General features: G+C 39.3%; 3 protein-coding genes and 1 long non-coding RNA gene across 4 annotated transcripts; 2 read left to right on the forward strand and 2 right to left on the reverse strand.

Moving 5' to 3' along the window:
* Positions 1-4,041: 4,041 nt before the first annotated feature.
* LOC132890348 (uncharacterized) lies at positions 4,042-9,736 on the reverse strand. The gene is made up of 6 exons (XM_060927159.1): positions 9,685-9,736; positions 9,227-9,574; positions 6,841-7,194; positions 6,659-6,754; positions 5,165-5,208; positions 4,042-4,164 (listed from the first exon to the last, which is right to left on the reverse strand). The coding sequence occupies exons 1-6, from the start codon at positions 9,725-9,727 to the stop codon at positions 4,042-4,044; spliced, it is 1,008 nt and encodes a 335-aa protein (XP_060783142.1). The 5' UTR covers positions 9,728-9,736.
* A 4,573-nt stretch (positions 9,737-14,309) lies between these two features.
* On the forward strand, positions 14,310-15,297 carry LOC132890418 (uncharacterized). The gene is made up of 3 exons (XR_009655190.1): positions 14,310-14,695; positions 14,773-14,810; positions 15,082-15,297. It is a non-coding gene; the product is annotated as an uncharacterized LOC132890418 (long non-coding RNA).
* A 1,059-nt stretch (positions 15,298-16,356) lies between these two features.
* LOC132890414 (uncharacterized) lies at positions 16,357-18,121 on the forward strand. The gene is made up of 6 exons (XM_060927238.1): positions 16,357-16,399; positions 16,582-16,962; positions 17,148-17,264; positions 17,362-17,451; positions 17,534-17,571; positions 17,914-18,121. The coding sequence occupies exons 1-6, from the start codon at positions 16,357-16,359 to the stop codon at positions 18,058-18,060; spliced, it is 816 nt and encodes a 271-aa protein (XP_060783221.1). The 3' UTR covers positions 18,061-18,121.
* Positions 18,122-19,037: 916 nt separating this feature from the next.
* LOC132890349 (uncharacterized) lies at positions 19,038-26,821 on the reverse strand. Its single transcript, XM_060927160.1, has 6 exons — positions 26,771-26,821; positions 26,325-26,672; positions 23,705-24,058; positions 23,523-23,618; positions 19,227-19,322; positions 19,038-19,135 (listed from the first exon to the last, which is right to left on the reverse strand). Exons 1-6 carry the CDS (start codon positions 26,811-26,813, stop codon positions 19,038-19,040), a joined length of 1,035 nt encoding a protein of 344 aa, XP_060783143.1. The 5' UTR covers positions 26,814-26,821.
* Positions 26,822-27,233: the final 412 nt, after the last annotated feature.

The raw sequence follows: 27,233 nt of genomic DNA on the forward strand, positions 1-27,233 counted from the left end.
CTCGGCCGGCCATACCATCTATCCTGCTAGCAAACATCAGATCACTGGACAACAAAATGGACCACATTCGACTTCTAAGATCAGCGAACCTGACAGTAAGCAGTTGTTGTGTGTTCATTTTCACTGAAACATGGCTATACGACAACATCCCTGACTCAATCATACAACTGGAGCAGCTAACATGCTACTGAGCGGACAGAGCGCTCTCGGAAGGAGGTAAAAGTCGTGGCGGGGGCGTGTGTGTTTACATCCGAGATGAATGGTGCAGAGATGCTAAGGTAGTTTATAGACACTGTTCACCACTGGCTGAGTTCATGATCATTAAGTGCCGTCCATTCTACTTGCCGAGAGAGTTTACCGCGATTCTGCTCGTCACAGTTTACATTCCACCCACCAACAACAACAGCGAGAGAAATGCAGCACTAAACGAACTCTATCATGCCATCAGCAAACAACAGACAACACACCCAGATGGTTTCATCATTCTCGCTGGGGATTTCAATCATGCTGATCTAAAAACTGTCCTTCCAAAATACCACCAGCACGTGGATTTTCCAACAAGGGGAAAAAACACACTGGACATGGTATACACTTCCCATAAAGAAGCCTATAGAGCAACACACCTCCCCCAAATCGGACTATCAGACCATGAAACTGTCCTGCTACTGCCCGCATACAGACAAAAGGCGAAACTCGCCAAACCGGTTCCAAAAGAGGTGAGAGTATGGCCAGACGGCACCCAAGCTGCTCTCCAGCACTGCTTTGAAATAACTGATTGGGACATTTTCAGACAAGCAGCCACCTACAACAACCAAACAGACATTGAGGAGTACAGAGACACCGTGACCTCCTACATAACCAAGTGCATTGATGATGTGACGCACACAAAAATCATCATCACTCGGGCCAACCAGAAGCCATGGCTGACAGGGGATGTCAACAGGCTGCTGAGGGCTAGAGATAAAGCCTTCAGAGCTGGGGATGAAGCGGGCCTGAAAATAGCAAGAGCCAACCTGTCACAAGGCATTAGGAAAGCAAAAAAGGACTACACACAGAAAATAACCTCCCACTTCAGGGATAGCAAAGATGCACAGAGCCTATGGAAGGGCATCCAAGCTATCTTGATGACTTTGACTACAAGCCCGTGCCACGAAGCTGCGAAAGCAACACACCTCTGCTGAACGACCTGAACAGCTTCTTCGCACATTTCGAGGAACAAAACAACACCCATCCACAGAAAACACCACCCCCACCTCACGACCAGACACTGTGTCTGTCTGTCGCTAGCATGAAGAGAGCACTCACCAACAGCAACCCACGCAAAGCAACAGGCCCAGACAACATCCCTGGTCGGGTACTGAAGGACTGCGCTGAGGAACTAAAGCATGTCTTCACTGACATCTTTAACACCTTACTGGAACAAGCCATCGTCCCCTCCTGCTTCAAAGCCGCCACCATCATACCCGTGCCAAAGAAGCCATCACCATCCTGCTTCAACGACTACCGTCCTGTAGCACTGACACCCATTATTATGAAGTGCTTCGAACGACTGGTCATGGCACACATCAAATCCACCCTCCCACCCACCCTGGACCCCTTCCAGTTCGCATACAGGGCCCGATGCTCCACAGAGGATGCAATCTGCTCTGCTCTTCACCCAGCCCGCACTCACCTGGAGAAAAAAGATTCATATGTGAGAATGCTGTTCATTGACTTCAGCTCAGCATTCAATACCATAATGCCCCAACAGCTGATCTGCAAACTGGACAAGCTGGGCCTCAGTACCTCCCTCTGCAACTGGCTACTAGACTTCCTCAGCAAGAGACCACAAGCAGTACGTGTCGGCAACAACACCTCAAGCACCATCATGCTAAGCACAGGAGCTCCACAAGGCTGTGTGCTCAGTCCTCTGCTCTTCACCCTGCTAACACACGACTGCAAAACAACCTACAGTACCAACCACCTGGTGAAGTTTGCAGACGACACAACCCTGGTGGGTCTCATCACCAACGGCGACGAGACGCACTACAGGACTGAGGTGGACCTTCTGGCCAAGTGGTGTAGAGACAACAACCTCCTGCTGAACGTCAGTAAGACAAAGGAGATTGTTGTCAACTTCCAGAGAGGCCACAGCCAACACCTGCTGACCATCGATGGTGCTGCTGTGGAGAGAGTGAGAAGCACAAAATTCCTTGGAGTGCACATCAGCGAGGACCTCTCCTGGACCAACAACACCGCAGCACTGGCAAAGAAAGCCCAACAGCGCCTCTACTTCCTGTGCAAACTGAAGCACGCCAGTGCCCCACCACCCATCATGACTACATTCTACAGAGGGACCATTGAGAGCATCCTCTCCAGCTGCATCACTGCATGGGGCGGGAGCTGCACTGACCACAACAGGAAAGCCCTGCAGCGTATAGTGAACACAAGTGGGAAGATCATCAATGCACCCCTCCCCTCCCTGCAAGACATATACACCACCCGCCTCACCCACAAAGCTCTCACAATCGTGAGAGATGAGACTCACCCAGCACACAACCTGTTTAGCCTCCTGCCCTCTGGAAAGAGGTACAGGAGCCTACGGTCTAGAACCACCAGACTCACCAACAGCTTCATCCACCAGGCTGTCAGGATGTTGAACTCCCTCCCCTCTCTCCCATCACTGACAGCTCCACCCACCAGACAGCCAAGAAGTTAGGATCTTGCCCCCCCACATGGGAAAGACTCTGACTCAGGAACACCCCCCCCCCACACACACACACGGAAAGACTCTGACTCAGGAAGCTCCCCCCCCCCCCCCACACACACACACACATACATGGAAAGACTCGAACTCAGGAAAGACTCTGACTATGGAACTGCACTATGTGACTTTGCACTTTTACCTGCACTACCTCACTTTTTTTTACACACCATACACTGTTTCTTGTTGCTGCTGCCCGCCACGGAAAAGACTTCTCTATGGAACTACACATGTGACTTTGCACCTTACCTGAACTATCTCATAAGAACTGCCTTGGGCCCTGCAATATAACAACTTACCATATGCTGCTTCTGAATGCTGCTACACATTATTAACACATTATTATTTAACACATTATTCTACATAATGCTGCTACTGTGATAACCTCAACTGGACTGCCCTGGACTGTGCTGTACTGTACTGTGTGTCTTGTATACTAGTCTTATTCTTATCTTCCTGTCTTTAGCCTAGATTATTTTTCTAAATGTTTCAATTTTTTTTTTAATCATTACTTTATTATTACTTATTGCTTGTTACACTGTTATTGGTCCTGTCTTGCACTTTAATGTTTGTCTTGTTAATGTCAGTCCTATGTTTGTCTATGTCTTTACATGGGATAGAGAGAAACGTAATTTCAATTTCCTTGTATGACCTGTGCATATGAAGAAACTGACAATAAAGCTGACTTGACTTGACTATATAAAATACACTTCAAGGACATGTCTGTAGATTTTTTGTCACTAAACAACATCATCATGCACAAAGTGAACTCCAAGAACAGACTGATTTTTCCTCCTTCCTTCCTTTTCCCCTTTTCCACGCCAAGTGGCGCATCGGGGGCGGCGCCGATCTCCGTTTCACAGCCCTCGGCCTCACCCCTATTACATAGCTAGGGTTACAGAGGGGGGCTAGTCCTCTGGTAACCACGAGAGTTTGACTCCCCACTCGCATTGCAGCGTGCCTTGCCAGATGGTAGTAGGTACCATTTTTATGATGGTCTTTGGTATGACCCGACCGTGAATAGAACTCACGATCTCCCGATTGAGAGGCGGACACGCTACCACTAGGCCACTAGCTGGTAGATTGAGTTTTAGCTGTGCAGAATTTCACGCAGAAAGAATCACACACCTGGATTTTTATTTCATAGACATTAGGTTTTAGTCCTCAGATCGAATCTCACAGTCCGAATCAGTGCACAAGAGAAAACTCACCACACGTGGAATAAATTTCTCTTCTGAAAAGTAAACCTTAAAACAGAAATCATTAATACATGAAATGAAATAAATTAGAAATATAATCTAGGTACCAGAAGACACTTCAGAATAAATAAAATCAGGTTTTTCTCTCTTTCTTGTCACTCTTTTCATTTTGTTCTTTTTGAAATGTAAAGCCGTGTAATTCAGCTCCACTGCATCACGACCCTGTGAGAACGAACAGACAAACAGAGATCTCAATCATCACAGTGACACCGAGAAATCGAGGAGTTTGTTCCTGAGAGAATGGAGACATTATTTAAGATTATTTACCTGATTGGACCCCAGAGGGTATCTTTCATATGCCACACAATTATTATTTGCACAATTTTATTTTTTTTTATTTTATGACTTTGTCAGACTCAGTCAGGTTGTTCCAATACAACATTTTATTTCAGGTTTCTAATTGTTATGCGGCAATCATAAACAATATTCCTTTGGGGTCCGATTGGACCCCAGTCAGAAATGTGAATTTGTCAACATTTTTGATGCATATATCATACTGATTTTTTTTTTTTTTACAGTGAATAATGGCAAACAATAGAAGATTGGCAAGATACACTGCTGCTCAAGCCCTAAGAGCTATCCTAGAGGTAGATGATGGGTCTGATTTAGAGGTTTCAGACCTATCAGATGCAGAAGAGGATTATATTTCAGAACAGTCAGAATATAGTGACGCTGAATCCGTAGACCCAGGGAATGGAGAACAAGTTAATGCTAACCAGCTTCCTCAACCCAACCCAAACGACTCCAGTCAGTAAACCTTGTACAGAACATAGATTCTGTGTTCAGAAATATTTATTTTCATATAACATTCTTGCATATGCCTATATTTTTTCTCATTTAGACTCTGTCTGACACAAATACAACTCCATTTGAATTTCAGGTAATTCAGTTACAAAAAATATCTCAAACTGTGCCTATTTTTTAGGGTAGTATGTGCCGATTATAGCTTAGTTAGAGTAGATAAACTGTTAATAATGAGCATTTTTTTTTTTATTGTAATCCTGTTTGTTTTTAATTAATAAAATAAGTTCTAATTAAAAATGTTGTTTGTCATCAATACTTATTGAAAAAATTCACATATTGTAATTGGGATCCAAACGGACCCAGTCGGTAAGATTTGTATGTAAAATATGTCGGTAGGATGAGGGTTAAGATTATTTACCTGATTGGGTGTTTCCTCGACCACACAATCTCGTTGAGATCTCACTGTTGAAAGAAAGGAAAAATATATATATTTATTGTACACAGTACTGTACAAAAGTCTTGGCACCCTATTGTTTCTTTCATACTACCTTTGCTATAGATTTCTATTTTGTGACTTCTACATTATTGATTCAAAACATTACAAAAACATTTTAGAGTTCCAAAAGTTCACTTTTTTCCCGCACAAAGTTAAATGTTACAGGAAAAAAATATATATAAATAAATAAATAATGAATAAACTTTTGTCTCTGAGCAGCATATTCCATAAGAGAGCACTTTCTTTTCAGATTAAAAAAAAAAAACATAATGAAGACTTCTGGGTTTTGTGCCACAATTAAGAATCGAGTGTGACAAAGCGTCCAGAAGAACTGTGTCTGGTTCTGTAAAATGCTCAGTAAAACCTACAGCTCATTTCCGCATAAAACTGCAGTCATTTGACCTGAGACTACTATTTATTTATTTTAAAGCAAAGGAAATTTCATCTTGCTCCAAATATTGATTTTTTGTCATTTATTCTGGCTTACTAATTACTGTTTATAGTATTGGGGTTTTTTTGAATATTGAAACATTTCATTTCATTATTTTTAAGCCATTTTTGGTTGACTGCATTTCTTTACATCATGTCCCTAAGACTAACCCTAACTATGGATATATGGCAAGATGACTGGGTCTGAGTATCTCCAAAACTGCACATTTTATGGGTAGTTCCTCATATGCAATGATTTTTGCCCACCAAAAGTGGTCCAAGGATCCAAAGGACAACCAGTGAACCAGCGACAGGATCGTGTGTGTCAAAGGCAGATTGATTCACATGGGGCACAAAAGTTAGCTCATATGGTCTAATCCCACAGGAGAACGACTGGAGCACAAACTACTGAAAAAGTTCATACTGACACCTGTCTGTTTGAGCCAGCATGAACTTTTTCAGCAGTTTGTGCTCCAGTTGCTCTGCTGTGGAATTGGACCGCATGAGCTAACCTTCATGCCTCATGTGAATCAATGAGCCTTTGACACCCATGACCCTGTTGCCAGTTCACCGGTTGTCCTTTGGATCCTTGGACCACTTTTGGTAGGTACTAACCAATGCAGCCCAGGAACACCCCACAAGATGTGCAGTTTTGGAGATGCTCAGACCCAGTCATCTATCCATCACAATTTGTCAAAGTCGCTCAGATCCTTACTCTTGCCCATTTTTCCTGCTTCCAACACATCAGCTTCAAGAACTGACTATTCTCATGCTGCCGAATATATCCCACCCACATTGTAATGAGATAATCAATGTTTGTTTCTATATACAAAACATTGATGATATGTTTATATCGTATATGATTTCTAGAACGTAAGGGATATTTGTTGGAATGTTAGAAATCTACACAAAGCATTCTGTAATGTTGAAGTCGACTGAAAAATTAATTAGCAAAATTCTATGCACTTCTGTATGATTCAGGCTCACCTCTGATTTGTTCACAGTTCCTCATTTTACAGATTATAAAAGCTTGAGCGAAGATCACAACCACACACACTGCCACCACCACTGCGAGGTAGATCACTTCAGGACAGAAAGAACACCGATCATATTAACAATTTCACAGATAGATAGACTGATGGATGGATGACAGAATTTTTATTACCAACCACATTTTGGAGAGTTCTCCAACTGTACTTGAGTCCCGTTCCCAAAAATGATCTTCCCACACATGGCCACAGCGCAGTAGTAAGTTCCAGTATCATTGATGCTGAGGATGTTCTTGGAGAAGTCGTACACACAGGTGTGTGTAGAAGAGCCGCTCTCACACTGACGGCTGCTGTTGTGATGAGTGTAAATGATTTGAGGATGGGATTGTGGTGAAGCAGCTCTGAACCAGAGCACTTGGTGTTCTGCTGCTCTGCTCTCAGAGAGAACCAAGCACTGCAGAGTCACTGACGCTCCTGCAGGAACCGAGTCCAACATGCCGCTCTGGATCACTGACACTTTTACATCTCCATCACCTGTTCAGAGTGATAGAGACGGGGTGAGATCTCAGGTGTTTTTATCTACATTTACCAGTAAACTGTTTTTCAAACAAGTTCTCAAACTGAATGGACAAAAGTAGAAGAAGAATCATGGCACCAGAATCGCTCGACTAAAAAACAAATCTCGATGTGATAAAGTCAGTGAGTCAGGAAGAAAAGTTTGCTTGTTTTGCGCTTTTCACAGAGAAATATCACAAACTGCTTAACAAGAGCCATTTTACAGCATAAAAATGGAAAAAGAGAAATAGAGATGATGAAGTTACCACCAGAGCCATGTATTTAAAAGACTTAGACAAATAAAACTACGCAATTAATCCATAAACCACATCCCCAGTGCATTCATATTCCCCAAACACCTGTCTAAAGTGATGTCTTTAGCGATCAGCCCTGTTGTTCCACTGTCTGTCCAACCAACATTTTTAAAACTTCATTCTCCGTCATGTTCATCCTGATCCATCTAATATTAGTCAAAGTTGGGATCGTTAAATCAAAGCAACGACATGCTGAAAAAACGTCTCTTTACCAAAATCCTCCATCGTGCACATACTGTATCTGTGGCCACCAATGAAACCCTTCACCTGGTGGATATGAGCTTCATGAGTTCTTTTCTCATTGTACTTTTGAGTCTTTAGTCCAAAATGGTTGGGGTTTTTTTGGACATAAAACAGAGATATAATTCACAAACTCACTGTTTTGGACCAAATTACTTCTGGTTCTCACACAGAGTCGTCAATTACAGTGAAGTTTTCAATGTTGTCCAGACTGTAAAAAATGATCTGTTGTTTTAACTTAAAGCTCGTACCCGGGCTGCCTTAAAATTTTGAGTTCATTGAAATTCATATTGTAAATTAACACGATGAGGCGAACAATTTAACTTCCGATATGAATTTCAATGAACTCAAAATTTTAAGGCAGCCCGGGTATTAACTTTTTTTTTTTTTAAGTTAAAACAGCAAATCATTTTTACAGTGCAGTGTGGACCTCTTAAAACCTCTACAGTGAAGAATGTTTATGTTTTTAGGGATAGAACTCAATCGATCGTGATATTTGGAGATCTGTAAAGCTGCCAATTGTTAAAAGTGTGATATGAATAAAATAATATCTTGTAATTGAATTGATTTTTTTTTTTAAATCTGGCAATCCATTTGGTTCAATTTACTTTAACAGGGATTTTTATTTATTAACTATTTTTTTTAAACAAGCTGTTTTTTAAATTATTGATTGATTTATTGACAGTTTAATCACCAATAAATAATTTTTAAAAATTAAAAAAATTCCAAGAATCTATTAATTTCAATTCTCACTGGTAGAAATTATTCATTTATTTATCTATCTATCAATTTGTCTATTTACTTGTTTTTATATTATTTTGAACAAGGTGGTATTTATTAATTTACAGTTTAATCACCAAATAATTATAAAAAATAAATTAATAATAATAATAATAATAATAATAATAATAATAATAATAATAAACCCTTTCCAGAATGTATTAATTTCAATTCACACTGCCAAGGATTTTCTTTTAATTTAATTATTTTTTACAAATTGAGGGATATATATATATATATATATATATATATATATATATATATATATATATATATATATATATATATATATATATATATATATAAATTTTTTTTACAGTTAAATCACCATGATTACCAGAGACGACCAGCCCCCCACTGTAACCCTAGCTGTATAGGTGAGAGGCCGAAGGCTATCAAAACAGAGTTCGGCGCCGCACCCATACGCCTTAAAGAGCTGGTTAGTACTGGGACAGGAGACTGACTGGGAAAACCAGATTCTGGCGTCAGAGGGACTTTGACTTGATGACCACAGACCAAAACAAAAACACCACAAAATAGTAATTAAAATAAAGAATAAAAAAAAAAACCTAACCCTTTCCAGAATGCATTAACTTGTTATTTATGATGGTAATTAAATATACAGTGTTCAGAAATTGAGTGTGTATTGTACAAACAGTTTTAATTTCGTTAATTACCTCTTACAGCCAAGACAGTTCCTGTGATGAACGTAGCTTGGTCCAAGTAAACTTTCCCGCAGTAGTAAAATCCTCCGTCTTCTTTTTTTACATGTGAGATTGTCAGAGAAACGCCGTTCTCAGTCTGCTCCATTTTAATTCCTGACGTCTTGAACATGGGGGAAATGTTGATATCTTGATAACTTATTTTTTCTGCCACTTCTTGAGGCATTTCTCCAAATATTTGTTTGTACCAGAACAAACTGTCACCCGGATCAATGTCTCTAAATGAGCAGTTAAGAGTCACACGTTCTCCAGACTTCACTGAGAGAAATGATGGTTTGGAAAATTCCACAGATTGGGATGGAGCTAGAAAATAATAAATAAATAAATAAACAAATAAACAAACAAATTAATAATAATAATACTAATAATAATAATTATAATAATAATTTTATTAAAACCTCTTTAAAACTTACTGATGATGTTCAGAGATAAGAGAAGAATCCACAGTGATGTCATCTTCAGAGGTGAAGTCACACTCAGCTCGAGCTGCTGAAAAGCTGCCGTGTTTTTGTTCTTGAGACTTTCATCTGATTGGCTGCTTCAAGTCACGAGTTAAATTTCCTTTTCATGTACGTTTCTATTTTTGAACCACACTGTAGTTCATCAGAAGTCTGTGGTTTTTGTGTGAATTTTCCTCTGCATGTTCAGTGAGGGGGCGGCACGGTGGTGTAGTGGTTAGCGCTGTCGCCTCACAGCAAGAAGGTCCTGGGTTCGAGCCCCGGGGCCAGCGAGGGCCTTTCTGTGTGGAGTTTGCATGTTCTCCCCGTGTCCGCGTGGGTTTCCTCCGGGTGCTCCGGTTTCCCCCACAGTCCAAAGACATGCAGGTTAGGTTAACTGGTGACTCTAAATTGACCGTAGGTGTGAATGTGAGTGTGAATGGTTGTCTGTGTCTATGTGTCAGCCCTGTGATGACCTGGCGACTTGTCCAGGGTGTACCCCGCCTTTCGCCCGTAGTCAGCTGGGATAGGCTCCAGCTTGCCTGCGACCCTGTAGAAGGATAAAGCGGCTAGAGATAATGAGATGAGATGTTCAGTGAGATGGAACTAAACCAGGACAAAAACATCAATAAGAAGAACCAAACCAACCCCCATGCTGCAGTGTAAGAAAGTCACACTTCACTGTGAGATCACAATTTTTCCTGTTCTGATGTTTGAACATTGTGAACATTAACTGAAGCTCTTGATTTGGATCTGGATGATTTGATGCATCGTGCTGCTGTCGAGTGATCGGCTGATGAGAGAACTGCAGAAAACAGCAGGTGGATGTCTGGGTGTTCCTAATAAAGTGGCCAAGTGTATACATGAGTGTATTAACCCTCATCCTACCATGCTATTTTACACCTTAATCATACCATGTGGGGTCCGTTTGGACATGAGTGTATTAACAAAGTGAGTGATAGATAATCCCTGTCTACAATGTCTGACAAAATCCAATTTTAAATATAATTTTAAAGAATTTTTGTATTATGTAATCTATAGTTACTTCACCTCAACCACAATCCAGCACATGACCTTCACGTTTAGATTAGATTAGATTAGATTAGATTAGATTAGATTAGATTAGATTAGATTAGATTAGATAAAACTTTATTGATCCCTTTGGGCGGGTTCCCTCAGGGAAATTAAGATTCCAGCAGCATCATTACAGATAAACAGAGAAAAGAAAACAGAGAAAAAAACTTCTAGATAAATTAAATATTTACATATACAAATAGAAAAAGAATAAGATATGGGGAAGAGAGGAAGGGGGAGGGGGAAAAGGGGGGCAGGGCAGCAGGAGAGATATGGCACTTTATGTTGCACATTATATTGCAGATTGTCCAGTATTGCTTATTGTTAGGCTAGGCTACTGCTCCTTCCCATCCTCTGTCCTCCTGTTACCCCTCCTCCCCCCCAGAGAGGAGTTGTACAGTCTGATGGCGTGAGGGACAAAGGAGTTTTTAAGTCTGTTAGTCCTGCACTTGGGAAAGAGCATTCTGTCACTGAACAGGCTCCTCTGGTTGCTGATGACGGTGTGCAGAGGGTGACTGGCATCATCCATGGTGTTCAATAGTTTGTCCATAGTCCTCTTCTCCGCCACCATCACCAGAGAGTCCAGCTTCATGCCGACCATAAAGCCGGCCCGCCTGATCAGTTTGTCCAGCCTAGATGTGTCCTTCTTGGATGTGCTGCCCCCCCCCAGCACACCACGGTGTAAAACAGGCACTGGAGACCACACACTGATAGAACAGCCACAGGAGTTTCCTGCAGATGTTAAAGGACCGCAGCCTCCTTAGGAAGTATAGCCTGCTCTGTCCCTTCCTGTATAAGTGATTGGTGTTGCAAGTCCAGTCCAGCTTGCTGTCCAGCCACAGTTCGAGGTACTTGTAGGAATCCACAGCCTCCACCTCAACTCCCTCAATCAGAACTGGTCGTGACCTTGGTCTGGACTTCCCAAAGTCAATGACCAGCTCCTTGGTCTTCGAGGTGTTGAGCTACAAATGGTTCCTGTTGCACCACACAGCAAAGTCCCTCACCAGGCTCCTATACTCCTCCTCTCTGTCGTCACTGATGCACCCAACAATGGCTGTGTCATCGGCGAACTTCTGAATGTGACACAGCTCTGAGTTGTAGCAGAAGTCCACGGTGTACAGAGTGAAGAGAAGAGGGGCCAGCACCATGCCCTGGGGTGCTCCAGTGCTGCTAATCACAGTGTCAGACGTGATGTCCTTCAGCCTGACGTACTGCGGCCTGTCGGTGAGGTAGCTGGAGATCCAGGTGACCAGGTAGGGGTCCACTCGCATCCTGTTCAGTTTGTCCTGAAGCAAAAAGGGCTGGATGGTGTTGAAGGCACTCGAGAAGTCCAAGAAGAGGATCCTCACTGTGTCATTTCCCTTATCCAGATGCGAGTGGGCTCAGTGTAGCAGGTAGAGGATGGCATCTTCCACACCCACACCTGCCCGGTACGCAAACTGCAGACAGTCTTGGTTATGTTGTACCTGATCTGAGGAGGCTGAGGAAGAGCCACACCAATGTCTTCATTAGATGTGAAGTGAGTGCCATCGGTCGGAAGCCATTCAGCTTGCTGGGCCGATTCTTTTTGGGAACTGGAACGATACATGGTACCTTCCAGTGGGTGGGCACTCTCCCCAGCTGCAGGCTAAGGTTGAAGATGTATTGGAGTGGTTCACCCAGTTCAGGAGCACAGGTCTTCAGTAGTTGGGGACACGCCTTGTCCAGGTCTGCTTTGCTGCTTTCCTGGGGTGAAGCTTCCTCAGTTGATCTCTGACCTGGTCTACAGTAATGCATGGAGGAGTCTGTGTTGAGGTGGGGAAGGAGGGGGCTGCTGCGATGAGTTGGGGGAGGTGTGTTGAGGGAAGAAGGAGAGATGGCTGCAGTGAGGGGGAGGGTGGGGGGGAGGTGGGCTGGATTGAACCAGTTGAAGAAGTCATTCAACCCGTTCTCCCTCTCCACTGTCTGGTCTTTGTATTGTGGCCTGTGATGGTTTTCACACCTTCCCAGACCTCCCTCATGCTGTTCTCCTTCAGCTTCTGCTCCACCTTTCTCCTGTAGCTGTCCTTAGCTTCCCTCACGCAGCGCTCACATGTTCAAATCCCTGTTAAATAAAGCTGTACTTTAACATTTTCAGAGCTCGTCAGGACAGCAGTGTTTATGTGAGTGTTTATTTCTCAGTCACATGACAAGCTGCGTGTTACAAAGCTGGTGAAATATCTCCAGTTTACGCTGCGAAGTGATAACAGGAACTTACTCATTTCATGGACATCCCATAACATTACACATAACTATAAAAGGATAAAAAATCACATAACACTGAGCCAATTCAGAATCTCATACTTTATTTCTAATCATATGAACATATTACTGATTTAAAAGATGTTCAGTGGTCTGAAAGGCTAAAATGCTCAATCGTAATGCTGTGTAGATTCACTGGATTTTGTTTATTACATTTGTAGCTTGTAACTTGTTTCTTTCACATCTTGATTTGTGAATCTGGAAGTTGCTCTCGATAAAATCACATGGATGAAATAAATATAAATTAATAAGATTTTCTTCTGACGTTATCAACAATGCTGATTGAACGACTCACGCAAGAGTTTCTTTAAAGCTGGTTATGATTCGGGCCTGAAAATAAACTTCAGTGAAGTTTCCATTCCACATGTGAGCGCACAGAAACCACTGGAGCTGAATGGGGTGAGATGTGGTTTGGTCAAAACACTGCGTGGCTTATTGTGTCTGCTTTTTTTTTCTTTTTATTAGAAAAAAAAAAATCACATGGTGTATTTGGGGCGTGCTCAGTCCAGACCAGTGATAGTATAAATAAAATCCTTGCTTCATGCACATTCATAATCTGATTATAAATGAGATCGAAAGGAAATTTAAAATGACTGGATTCTGGATTTCAGTTTTGGTCTTTAGCACCATGTGTGAGTATTTTATTTTTTCTCATTCTGTTTATTGGTTCTTTAGGATTACTTTTAAGGAGCAGACTATATCTCAAAAAATAAATAAATAAATAAATAAATAAAAAAAAAGCCTGCAGCTGATCAGTTGTCGGCAAATGTTGTTAAATTTATTTGTTGCTTTTTTCACAAAATTAATGGTTGTGTTTTTTCTAGATCCAGTCCAGTCTGGTAGACGCCGTGTTACTGCACAATCCTCAGAGCCAGATGTTTATCAGCCTGATAAGAAACTCATCGTGGATATCGGAGCCTCGGTGACTCTGCAGTGTTTTATTTTTGAAGTTGAAGTTGAAGAAATTATCTTTTTTAAGCAACAAAACAGAAAACAGCCTCGAATAATCGTCAGATTCTTTAACGCTGCTCTAGAAACATTTTACAATGAATTCCAAAATCCTCGTTTCCAGATTAAAAAACATACAAACTGCTTCAATCTGACCATTTTAAACACCACGCTGTCTGATGAAGCCGTGTACTACTGTGCAGTGACGAGACCCGACCCTGTGTTTGGAGAAGGAACTGGTTTAAAATTTAAAAGTAGGATTTCTACTGAAATGAATAATGTGCTGGTTAAATGTAGAAACGTTTCATTCTTCATTACTGTTAGTGTGTGAAGGAGTGAAATGTTCACTGTGTTTGGTAACTTTAACAACACGGCATTCAGGGTTTATTTTTAGTCCGTGATTCATGATAAATGTTTACAGGTCAGAGTTTTACCACTGAATCAGAAACATCGAAACCAGCTCTGTGTGATCACAACACGAACATGAACACACAAGAGAAAACAGGTCAGATGTCTCATAATTTTATAATTCACAATAAACTGCGTTCATGGTTCATAACATTCTCAGAAGTGACCAGATCTCTCCACTCCTCAGTGCTCGGTTTGGGAACGGCTTTGGGTTTGTGTGCACTTCTGATTTTCTGTCTCATTTATTTCATACTGAGGAGAAGAAAATGGGATAAAAGTAAGTGATTCTGTGATCAGATAATGATGACTTCAGTTCACTTCTGTCACTAATCGGCTTTTGTTCCATATTAATAGTGAAGGCTTCAACAGAAGGTTCAGCAGGAACGAGGGAGGTGAGTCTGTAGATTACAGGTGATATAGTATTTATATACTCTTTTGTAATTCTGGTTAAATGTCGATGTGTCCTTTAGTTCTGGAGAAATCTCACCTCCAATCACATTTCCTGACTCATTCATCCTCTTTATATGCTGCTACATTCATTCAGTGCTAATTATAATGGTTTAGATTTAAGATTCACTCACATTATACAAACCACTGACACGCTGTATCCCATCTGTTACTCTGGACTATTTATTTATTTATTTATTTATTTATCTTTCCCAGGACTCTCATGTCGACTCCTGGACTTACGCAGCTTTACAGTTTCCCAAGAAGGGAAGTGGAGTTTGTTTCTCAGACAAGTTGGTGTACTCTGAAATGATGTATATGAAACTGTAAAATATTATACAACTGCGTCCTATTTTCTTCTTATTATTATTCCATCAAAATGATTATTAACAATCTATTACATAAAAAATGCAAATCTGTACATGACTGTAATTACTTGAAAAATTTCAATAATAAATGTTATACTCTCCTGTTGTGTTTTGTACAGATGTTTTCTGTTGTCTGGTTTATTTTATTCTGTATTTGGGAGAAAGCACACAAGTCTGGAGATAGATAAATAAATAAATGCACGGTGGTGTAGTGCTTAGCACCGTCACCTCACAGCAAGAAGGTTCTGGGTTCGAGCCCCGTTGCCAGCGAGGGCCTTTCTGTGCGGAGTTTGCATGTTCTCCCCATGTCCACGTGGGTTTCCTCCGGGTGCTCCGGTTTCCCCCACAGTCCAAAGACATGCAGGTTAGGTTAACTGGTGACTCTAAATTGAGCGTAGGTGTGAATGTGAGTGTGAATGGTTTTCTGTGTCTATGTGTCAGCCCTGTGATGACCTGGCGACTTGTCCAGGGTGTACCCCGCCTTTCGCCCTGGGATAGGCTCCAGCTTGCCTGCGACCCTGTAGAACAGGATAAAGCGGCTACAGATAATGGATGGATGGATGGAATAAATAAATAAATAAATAACCAGGTGGTCAGTGTTGTTGATCAGACCTTGAGGTTACATTTGTGCTTCATATCTCAGTAAAACACAACACTGACACGCCCATGTTCCAGGATGGTCACTATAGTGTGAATCGAGTCAAATGTGTCACGAGTTCATTCACTTTTACAGCATTTACATTTACTGATTTGGAATTTTGTTCATACAAGTTAAATTAAGAAGGCGACTAAAATAAACAATAAGGCATTAGTGTAGGCGCACGAGAGTGTACGAGTAAACCACATTTTCCATTCTGTCAGAACATCTTTGTCAAGACCTCACTGTGCAACACCAAAACACAAATATGGAACAATGTGGGGTCGATGTAGGCAGATCAGAATATCATGTGCTCTCTGATCATGTCTTTTTTTTTTTTTCTTACACCCAATCACGTCATATTCTGGGGCGTGTTCAGTACAGAGTGCCTGGAGTATAAATATAAATCCAAACCCTGCTTCAAGTGCATTCATATTCTGTTCATAAATGAGATACAAACACTGTAGATGTACGAAGAAATGAAAAATGACTTGTTTGTGGATTTTAATTTTGATCTTCAGCACCATGTGTAAGTAATATGAGTCAATTATTCACATCTAGTTTCATATGTTTAAAAATTAATAAATAAAGTGTACTGAGCTTATTACTCTCAACCAGTTTGTGAAGCTGTATGTTGAAGCTTTTATGTTGATTTTTTTCAAATCCATTCACTCCTGAATTTATGTGTTTTTTTTGTTTCTTCTATTCTAGATCCAGTCCAACCTGGTAGACGCTGGGTTGCTGCACAATCCCTCACAGAGTCAGGAGTTTATCAGCCTGATAACGAGCTCAGTGTGGATATCGGAGACTCGGCGACTCTGCAGTGTTGTATTTCTGAAAATGTAGTTGGGGTGATCGCCTGGTTTAAGCAACCAAACAGACAAAAACCTCAGATTATAGTCAGGGTGTATAAAAGTGCTGGAGAAATATTTTACAATGAATCCCAAAAGTCATGTTTCCAAATAGAAAGATCTTCAAACTGCTTCAATCTGATCATTTTAAACACCACTCAGTCTGATGAAGCCATGTACTACTGTTCACTGACGAACCCCAACCTTGTGTTTGCAGATGGAATTTATTTAAAAATTAAAGGTAGGATTTCCACTAAACTTTCTTAAACTCCTGCTTTAATGTCGTGATATTTTTCCTTATTATCATTAACATGTTCAACCTTGAAGACAAATAATCCTGAAGTAGTGAAATGTTCACTGTGTTTTCTTCTTCAACTACACTGAGTTACAGACTTTTAGTCAGTGAATGATGATAAATGTTTCCAGGTGAACATGTTACTATTGAATCAGAAACATCTAAACCAGCTCTGGGTGATAATTCAGTGGGCTGTGAACCAACACTGCATGGAAACAGCACTAACATGAACACACAAGAGAAAACAGGTCAGATGCCTGATAATTCACTATTAATTAATCATCCTTAATTCATAATATAGTGAAATAACATTCTCAGAAGTGACCAGATCTCTCCACTCCTCAGTGCTCGGTTTGGGAACGGCTTTGGGTTTGTGTGCACTTCTGATTTTCTGTCTCGTTTATTTCATCCTGAGGAGAAGAAAATGGGATAAAAGTAAGTGATTCTGTGATCAGATAAAAATTCCAGTGACTTTTATTCCTATCAAAGACACTAATGTGTGTTTCTGTATTAATAGTAAACGCTTCTGTCGAAAATTCTCCAGGAATGAATCAGGTACGTGTGCAATAAAAATAGCACTGGATTTTATTCTATTATATACTCTATATTTTAATCATGTTGTTTTTTTAATGTAGATATCACGATGTCTCCTTTATTTACTCATTAGTCTACATGTGAAATGTTGCTCCATTCAGATATTTTTCCTGATAATGTTCTCGATGTCATTTATACAGTCAGTTTGATCAGATTTCACAACAATCCCCAGCTTTTATGTTTCATGTTGATGAACATTAACTGTGTAGTGAGTGTGTATCGTGCAGTTCCACAGATTGTCTGTTTTTTACTGTGAGCTGAAATTCTAATTTTGTTTTTGCTTTATTATTAATATTTTTAAAGGAATCTGAAGCTGAAACACTGAATTATGCAGCTGTGCATTTCTCTAAGAGGAAACCCAAAGCTGAAACAAAGAAATCTGGTTCATCAGATGAGTGTGTGTACGCTGATGTGAAGAAAACTGCACGCTGTAACATAAATGATTCATAATAAATGGAGAAACACACGGCAGAAGCAGTGAAAATGTTTTAGCAGGTTAAATATCTCGACTGTGTGTCAATTTATTCCATATTTTTCATTACAAAGTTATAATCACTCAAAGATTATTAAACTATTGTTAAATATTTTTGCTCGTTTCAGCTGGACAGATAATTGATCTGCTGACTGATGAACAGATTTCTAGAAGCAAAATGACTGTATTTGGTGAAAGTACAAAAAAAGGGAAAAAACAAAAAAAAGTTGATAATATTTTTATATTTGTTCACAATAATTGCATAATAATACATATTAAATAAATTTGCCAATAATCATATTTTTATTCACTGTCGCTAAACGTTCTTTATCCCCTTCAGACCTGATTTTTTTTTTCTACTGAGCAAGAAAATGTTTCCACAGCTGATTTTTACTTTTCTTCAATGTAGAAATGAAGTCCGAATATTTATTTATTTTTTGCCAACACATATTTTTATTTCTTTTTTTTTCTTGTCCATTACAATGGACACCAGGACTAAATCAAGTTAAAATCTCAAGAAACCTTCAGAACAACTTTGTATATTCTTTATGTAACATTTTATATTATTTGTATTTATTTATTATTATTTTAGATTATTATTACATTATTTTGTAGTATATTTTATATGAGGAATGTGTTGAAACAATTTCAGTTTGGTACAAAGCACAGCTGAATGTTGCATTTGTCACAAAAGACTTATATATACATATACCGTAGATCCTCTTGCATCTGGTAGCTTCTTTCTTGTCATCATAATTCGGCATGTGGTCCACCATGTCGAACTGTACTTCAGGTCGGGGCCTTATATCCTGATCGTGTTTGGGTTGATGGACGTGAACTGGCTCAGGAGACGTGCTGGACCTTCCACATTTCACCCCCACTGTTTTTTCTACTCTCACAATACATTCATTTAGAAATGAAGGAGATCCAGGATGGTAGTGAAAGGCCTACAATGCTATTTAATCTCTTCCTTCCTGGTAACTGTTAGATCCTCATGCTCCTCTGTCCCTACACTGTCTTCTACCTCAACCTCAGCTGCTACCTCAAATTCTTCTGGCATTCAATGACAGTGAAACCTCTCCATTGTCATTGTCCCTCTCTGAAACCAATAAAACATCATCTTTTACTCACTTTACTCCCTTACTCCTGGCCTCATCTGCCTCATTTCCTGAATCCAAGCAGTCAAGATCAGACAGTTCTCCATTTATCAGAAGTTCAAAAATGTCTGTGACTTTATACTCTAAAAGTACATCATTATAAAAAAAAAAACTTTGATGATGATTAATATATTGTCAAACTACATTTTAGCTCTGAAAAGCTTCCAGAAATTCACAGCCTGGTATACGAACACTAAATCATCAAGCTCCTGCTGTTGTCTTTCAGCACCTGAAGTCCATTGTGATGGACATTAAACTTAAATCCTGTGCTTTAGAGCTTTGAAATATATTCAAGTTAACTTTAAATACAATCACTTGATAAGATTAAGATTATATTTAGTGCAAATATATTACACTACCATAGACATAAATTTATACTGAAAGGTGAGAAAGGTGCTTGGCTCCTCCTCCTGTCCACATGGTGAGCCACGCTTGTCTTGTGTGATGGCTGAAACTTTCTGAGAGCAAGTCACAGGTCATAACTTCATTGTGATTGGATAATCAGCAACCAATCAGTGACCAAGCTTTATTACCCCGCCCACGACAGAGTAAGTGTGGTGAGGTAATCAGAGCTGTTTGTTTGTGTGTCTGTCTGTTAACTATCTAGTGTCTAGACGGTTGCACCAATTGACTTCAAATTTTCAGGGTAGGGGGGCAATGGTCTGTAGATTACCTGATTACATTTTGGGGGTGATTGGATCAAGGTGACGGTCAAGGTCACTGGAAAGGTCAACCATTCTGTCAGAATAATATATTTTCTATGCGAACTCAAAAACTGTTGCCGATAGACAGATGTTTACTATTATGAGCATATAGGAACTCACATATGGCCTTTCATTTGGCACTATGATCTTTGACCTTGAAAAGTCAAACTCAAGGTCATGGGTTTTCAAAGGGCTTTAACTTGAAAATGGTTGATGGTTGACATATATTTACCATTATCAACTTCTAGGAAGTGCCATATGGGATTTCATTTGGCACCATGAGCTTTGACCTTGAGTGACCTTGAAACGTCAAACTCAAGGTCATGGGTTTTCATAGGACTATAACCTGACAGCTGATGATTGAGGAATATTGCCATTATCAACATATAGGGATAAAATAAGTGCTGCCAGACGAGGTTTGTTTTGCCTGGCAACACTTATTTAAATTGAAAAAAATGCATTTTTATTGGTTTAAAACAAAGAATAGGGTATGTCATGTCCATCCCAGTGGACGCAGGGTCTGAAGGGGTGTCACCTGTCTGTCTCTGAGTTTGGCTCAGGACAAAATAAATGTATTCACAATTTACTTAAAGACGTAACAAAAATCTTCAACATTATCAGAACATTTCTGAGTTTAAATAAAAGTTATGTTTAATTACTTCAATTACTGGCGTGTTTATAAAAATGATGTGTGTTTGCCTTCAACTGAAGTCAAGGACTGTGACTGAGTCCATTCCCTGGGGGCGGGGCTTGTTTATTCATGCACCTCTGTGCTGCTTGGGTTTCCTGGTTCGAGTGAAATTACACTGAAAATCAGGTGCTGTGAATGTGGTGCCCAGAAATACCAAAGTAGTTTTTTCTTGATCACTGAGTGTTGAGTAAAACCTCTTCAAACACATTTTACATGAAGAAAAGTGAAGTGAAGCATCAAACAAGCAAGATGGATCCTTCCAGAAAGTGATTCATAATCATGTATTGTCGCGACCAGGATTTTAATTTGTTTTGTTCTTGTTGCTTTCTTACAAAATGTCTAAAGGTATAAAATGAGCATTGTAAATGGTGCTGGTTTTCCAACACATCGTGTAAAGAGGCCGAGTGGTGAATCTGCTTTTGAGTCCTGAGAGCTGAACATTTATGACGTTTCCATCCTGAGGAAAGAAGCTGTTCGAGAGTCTGTTGTTGTGGCTCAAACGCTGCAGTATCTCTTACCACAAGCTCGTAGGCAGAAGAGTCTGTGGTTGGGATGGATAGAAACTCTGATTATTCTCCATCCTCTTGCTTTCCAATACTGGAGAATATTACAATTCCTGATAAAGGGGTAAACGCTGATTACAGCTCTGACTTTTTCAGCTTTCTGAGACGGTGCAGGTGGAGCTGGGCTTTCTTGACCAGGGAGTGTGTGTTGTGTTGGTGGTTGATGGAAGATGGTGTTGAGTTTTTATTTTACACATCATAATCAGTCACAGGAGTTAGCCACAAGAGCAGGAAATGAAATTTGTCACAAACACGTGTTCACTTGTGACCTAAAAAGCACTTGTAGTGAGTTTTATAACAGTGTGCGTAATTCTGGCATTAACACTACAGGACATGCTCTTTGAAAATGTCCCAGTGTAGATATAAAATACACTTCAAGGACAAGTCTGTAGATTTTTTGTCACTAAACATCATCATACACAAAGTGAACTCCAAGAACAGATTGATTTTTGACTGTGCGGAATTTCACGCAGAAAGAATCACACACCTGGATTTTTATTTCATAGACATTAGGTTTTAGTCCTCAGATCGAATCTCACAGTCCGAATCAGTGCACAAGAGAAAACTCACCACACGTGGAATAAATTTCACTTCTGAAAAGTAAACCTTAAAACAGAAATCATTAATACATGAAATGAAATAAATTAGAAATATAATCTAGGTACCAGAAGCAACATCAGAATAAATACAATCAGGTTTTTCTCCCTTTCTTGTGACTCTTTTCGTTTTGTTCTTTTTGAAATGTAAAGCCGCGTAATTCAGCTCCACTGCATCACGACCCTGTGAGAACGAACAGACAAACAGAGATCTCAATCATCACAGTGACACCGAGAAATCGAGGAGTTTGTTCCTGAGAGAATGGAGACATTATTTAAGATTATTTACCTGATTGGGTGTTTCCTCGACCACACAATCTCGTTGAGATCTCACTGTCGAAAGAAAGAATACAGTACTGTGCAAAAGTCTTGGCACCCTATTGTTTCTTTCTTATAAACTCTGTTATAGATTTCTTTTTTTTGACATTATCAAGTCAAAACATTACAAAAACATTTTAGACTTCCAAACGTTTGTTTTGTTCAAGCACAAAATTAAAGATTACAGGCAAAAAAAAAACTTTCTGTCTGAGCAGCATATTCCATAAGAGAGCACTTTCTTTTCAGATTAAAAAAGAAAACAGAATGAAGGCTGCTGGGTTTTAGTGCCAAATAAAGAAGTGAGTGTGATAGTAAAGCGTTCAGAAGAACTGTGTCTGGTTCTGTAAGATGTTCAGTAAAACCTACAGCTCATTTCTGCATAAAACTGCACTCATTTGACCTGACACTACTTTTTATTTATTTTAAAGCAAAGGAAATTTCATCTTGCACCAAATATTGATTTTCTTTCATTTATATTGGCTTACAAATTACTGTTGATAATATATATATATTTTTTTTTTATGTTGGAACATTTAATTTCATTATTTTAAGCCATTTTTGGTCAAAAACATTTCTTTACATGCACCTAAGATTAACCCTAACCATGGATATATTATATGGCTAGATGACTGGGTCTGAGTATCTCTAAAACGGCACATTTTGTGGGGTGTTCCTCATATCCAATGATTTTTACCCACCAAAAGTGGTCCAAGGATCCAAAGGGCAACCAGTGAACCAGCGACAGGATCGTGTGTGTCAAAGGCAGATTGATTCACATGGGGCACAAAAGTTAGCTCATATGGTCTAATCCCACAGGAGAACTACTGAAGCACAAACTGCTGAAAACGTTCATACTGACACCTGTCTGTTTGAGCCAGCATGAACTTTTTCAGCAGTTTGTGCTCCAGTTGCTCTGCTGTGGAATTGGACTGCATGAGCTAACCTTCATGCCTCATGTGAATCAATGAGCCTTCGACACCCATGACCCTGTTGCCAGTTCACTGGTTGTCCTTTGGATCCTTGGACCACTTTTGGTAGATACTAACCACTGCATACCAGGAACGCCCCACAAGATGTGCAGTTTTGGAGATGCCAGTCATCTATCCATCACAATTTGTCAAAGTTGCTCAGATCCTTACGCTTGCCCATTTTTCCTGCTTCCAACACATCAATTTCAAGAACTGACTATTCTCATGCTGCCAAATATATCACACCCACATTGTAATGAGATAATCAATGTTTGTTTATTTATACAAAACATTGATTATATGTTTAGATAATATATGATTTCTAGGACGTAAAATATATTTGTTGGAATGTTAGAAATCTACACAAAACATTCTATAATATTGATGTCGAGAGAAAAATTAATTAGCAAAATTCTATGCACTTCTGTATGATTCAGGCTCACCTCTGGTTTGTTCACAGTTCCTCATTTTACAGATTATAAAAGCTTGAGCGAAGATCACAACCACACACAGTGCCACCACCACTGCGAGGTAGATCACTTCAGGACCGAAAGAACACTGATCATATTAACAATTTCACAGATAGATAGATTGATGGATGGATGACAGAACTTTTATTACCAACCAAATTTTGGAGAGTTCTCCAACTGTACTCGAGTCCCGTTCCCAAAAATGATCTTCCCACACACGGCCACAGCGCAGTAGTAAGTTCCAGTATCATTGATGCTGAGGATGTTCTTGGAGAAGTCGTACACACAGGTGTGTGTAGAAGAGCTGCTCTCACACTGACGGCTGCTGCTGTGATGAGTGTAAATGATTTGAGGATGGGATTGTGGTGAAGCAGCTCTGAACCAGAGCACTTGGTGTTCTGCTGCTCTGCTCTCAGAGAGAACCGAGCACTGCAGAGTCACTGACGCTCCTGCAGGAACCGAGTCCAACACGCCGCTCTGGATCACTGACACTTTTACATCTCCATCACCTGTTCAGAGTGATAGAGACGGGGTGAGATCTCAGGTGTTTTCATCTACATTTACCTGTGAACTGTTTTTCAAACAAGTTCTCAAACTGAAAGGACAAAAGTAGAAGAAGAATCATGGCACCAGAATCACTCGACTAAAAAACAAATCTCGATGTGATAAAGTTAGTCGTAAGGAAGGAAAGTTTGCTTGTATTGTGCTTTTCACAGAGAAATGTCACAAAGTGCTTAACAAGAGCCATTTTACAACATAATAATGGAAAAAGAAAAACAGAGATGACGAATTTACCACCAGAGCCATGTATTTAAAAGACTTAGAAAAATAAAAATACACAATTAATCCATAAACCACATCCCCAGTGCATTCATATTCCCCAAACACCTGTCTAAAGTGATGTCTTTAGCGATCAGCCCTGTTGTTCCACTGTCTGTCCAACCAACATTTTTAAAACTCCATCTAATATTAGTCAAAGTTGGGATCGTTAAATCAAAGCAATAACATGCTGAAAAAAACGTCTCTTTACCAAAATCCTCCATCGTGCACATACTGTATCTGTGGCCACCAATGAAACCCTTCACCTGGTGGATATGAGCTTCATGAGTTCTTTTCTCATTGTACTTTTGAGTCTTTAGTCCAAAATGGTTGGGTTTTTTTGACATAAAATAGAGATATAATTCACAAACTCACTGTTTTGGTCCAAATTACTTCTGGTTCTCACACAGAGTCGTCAATTACAGTGAAGTTTTCAATGTTGTCCAGACTGTAAAAAATTATCTGTTGTTTTAACTTAAAGTTCGTACCCGGGCTGCCTTAAAATTTTGAGTTCATTGAAATTCAAATCGTAAATTAACACAATGAGGCAAACAATTTAACTTCCGATTTGAATTTCAATGAACTCAAAATTTTAAGGCAGCCCGGGTACTAACTTTTTTTTTTTAAGTTAAAACAGCAAATCATGTTTTACAGTGCAGTGTGGACCTCTTAAAACCTCTACAGTGAAGAATGTTTATGTTTTTAGGGATAGAACTCAATCGATTGTGATATTTGGAGATCTGTAAAGCTGCCAATTGTTAAAAGTGTGATTTGAATAAAATAATATCTTGTAATTGAATTGATTTTTTTTTAAATATGGCAATAAATTTGGTTCAATTCACTGTGACAGGGATTTTTATTTATTAATTATTTTTTTCAACAAGCTGTTTTTTAAATTATTGATTGATTTATTTACAGTTTAATCACCAATAAATACATTTAAAAAATAAAAAAAATTCACAGAATCTATTAATTTCAATTCTCACTGCTAGAAATTATTTATTTATTTATTTATCTATCAATTTGTCTATTTACTTGTGTTTTTTTATTATTTTGAAAAAGATGGTATATATTTATTTATTTACAGTTGAATCACAAAATAATAATAATAATAATAATAATAATAATAATAATAATAATAATAATAATAATAATAATATACCCTTTCCAGAATGTATTAATTTCAATTCACACTGACAAGGATTTTTTTTTTATTTTTTTAGAAATTGACGGATATATATATATATATTTTTTCCAGTTAAATCACCATGATTACCAGAGACAACCCGCCCCCCACTGTAACCCTAGCTGTATAGGTGAGAGGCCGAGGGCTATCGAAACAGAGTTCAGCGCCGCACCCATCCACCTTAAAGAGCTGGTTAGTACTGGGACAGGAGACTGACTGGGAAAACCAGATTCTGGCATCAGAGGGACTTTGACTTAATGACCACAGACCAAAACAAAAAACAAACAAACCACAAAATAGGAATTAAATTAAAGAATTAAAAAAACCCTAACCCTTTCCAGAATGTATTAACTTGTTATGATGGTAATTAAATATACAGTGTTCAGAAATTGAGTGTGTATTGTACAAACAGTTTAAATTTAGTTAATAATAATAATAATAATAATAATAATAATAATAATAATAATAATACATTTTATTTATAAGCACCTTTCAAGGTACCCAAGGACACTGAACAGTAAAAAACAAACAATAAAAGCAGAACAATAAAATAACAACAATAAAATAATAAGAAATCAATAATAATAATAATAACAACGTTATTAAAAATCAAAGAGAAAAAGCCAAGCTAAAGAGATGTGTTTTTAGCTGTTTTTTGAAAGAGGACAGTGTTGAGCATTGGCGCAACGCTAGTGGCAGGGCATTCCACAGCTTAGGGCCATTTACACTGAAAGCCCTGTCACCCACAGAACAGAGCCGAGAGTAATTACCTCTTACAGCCAAGACAGTTCCTGTGATGAACGTAGCTTGGTCCAAGTAAACTTTCCCACAGTAGTAAAATCCTCCGTCTTCTTTTTTTACATGTGAGATTGTCAGAGAAACGCCGTTCTCAGTCTGCTCCATTTTAAATCCTGACGTCTTGAACATGGGGGAAATGTTGATATCTTGATAATTTGTTTTTTCTCCCACTTCTTGAGGCATTTCTCCAAATATTTGTTTGTACCAGAACAAACTTTCACCCGGATCAATGTCTCTAAATGAGCAGTTAAGAGTCACACGTTCTCCAGACTTCACTGAGAGAAATGATGGTTTGGAAAAATCCACAGATTGGGCTGGAGCTAGAAAATAATAAATAAATAAATAAACAAATAAACAAACATATTATTCATAATAATAATAATAATAATAGTTTTATTAAAACCTCTTTAAAACTCACTGATGATGTTCAGAGATAAGAGAAGAATCCACAGTGATGTCATCTTCAGAGGTGAAGTCACACTCAGCTCGAGCTGCTGAAAAGCTGCCGTGTTTTTGTTCTTGAGACTTTCATCTGATTGGCTGCTTCAAGTCACGAGTTAAATTTCCTTTTCATGTACGTTTCTATTTTTGAACCACACTAGTTCATCAGAAGCCTGTGGTTTTTGTGTGAAGTTTCCTCTGCATGTCCAGTGAGATGGAACTAAACCAGGACAAAAACATCAATAAGAAGAACCAAACCAACCCCCATGCTGCAGTGTAAGAAAGTCACACTTCACTGTGAGATCACAATTTTTCCTGTTCTGATGTTTGAACATTGTGAACATTAACTGAAGCTCTTGATTTGGATCTGGATGATTTGATGCATCGTGCTGCTGTCAAGTGATCGGCTGATGAGAGAACTGCAGAAAACAGCAGGTGGA

This window comes from Neoarius graeffei, chromosome 8 (genome assembly GCF_027579695.1).
Source record: "Neoarius graeffei isolate fNeoGra1 chromosome 8, fNeoGra1.pri, whole genome shotgun sequence".
Lineage (NCBI taxonomy): Eukaryota > Metazoa > Chordata > Actinopteri > Siluriformes > Ariidae > Neoarius > Neoarius graeffei.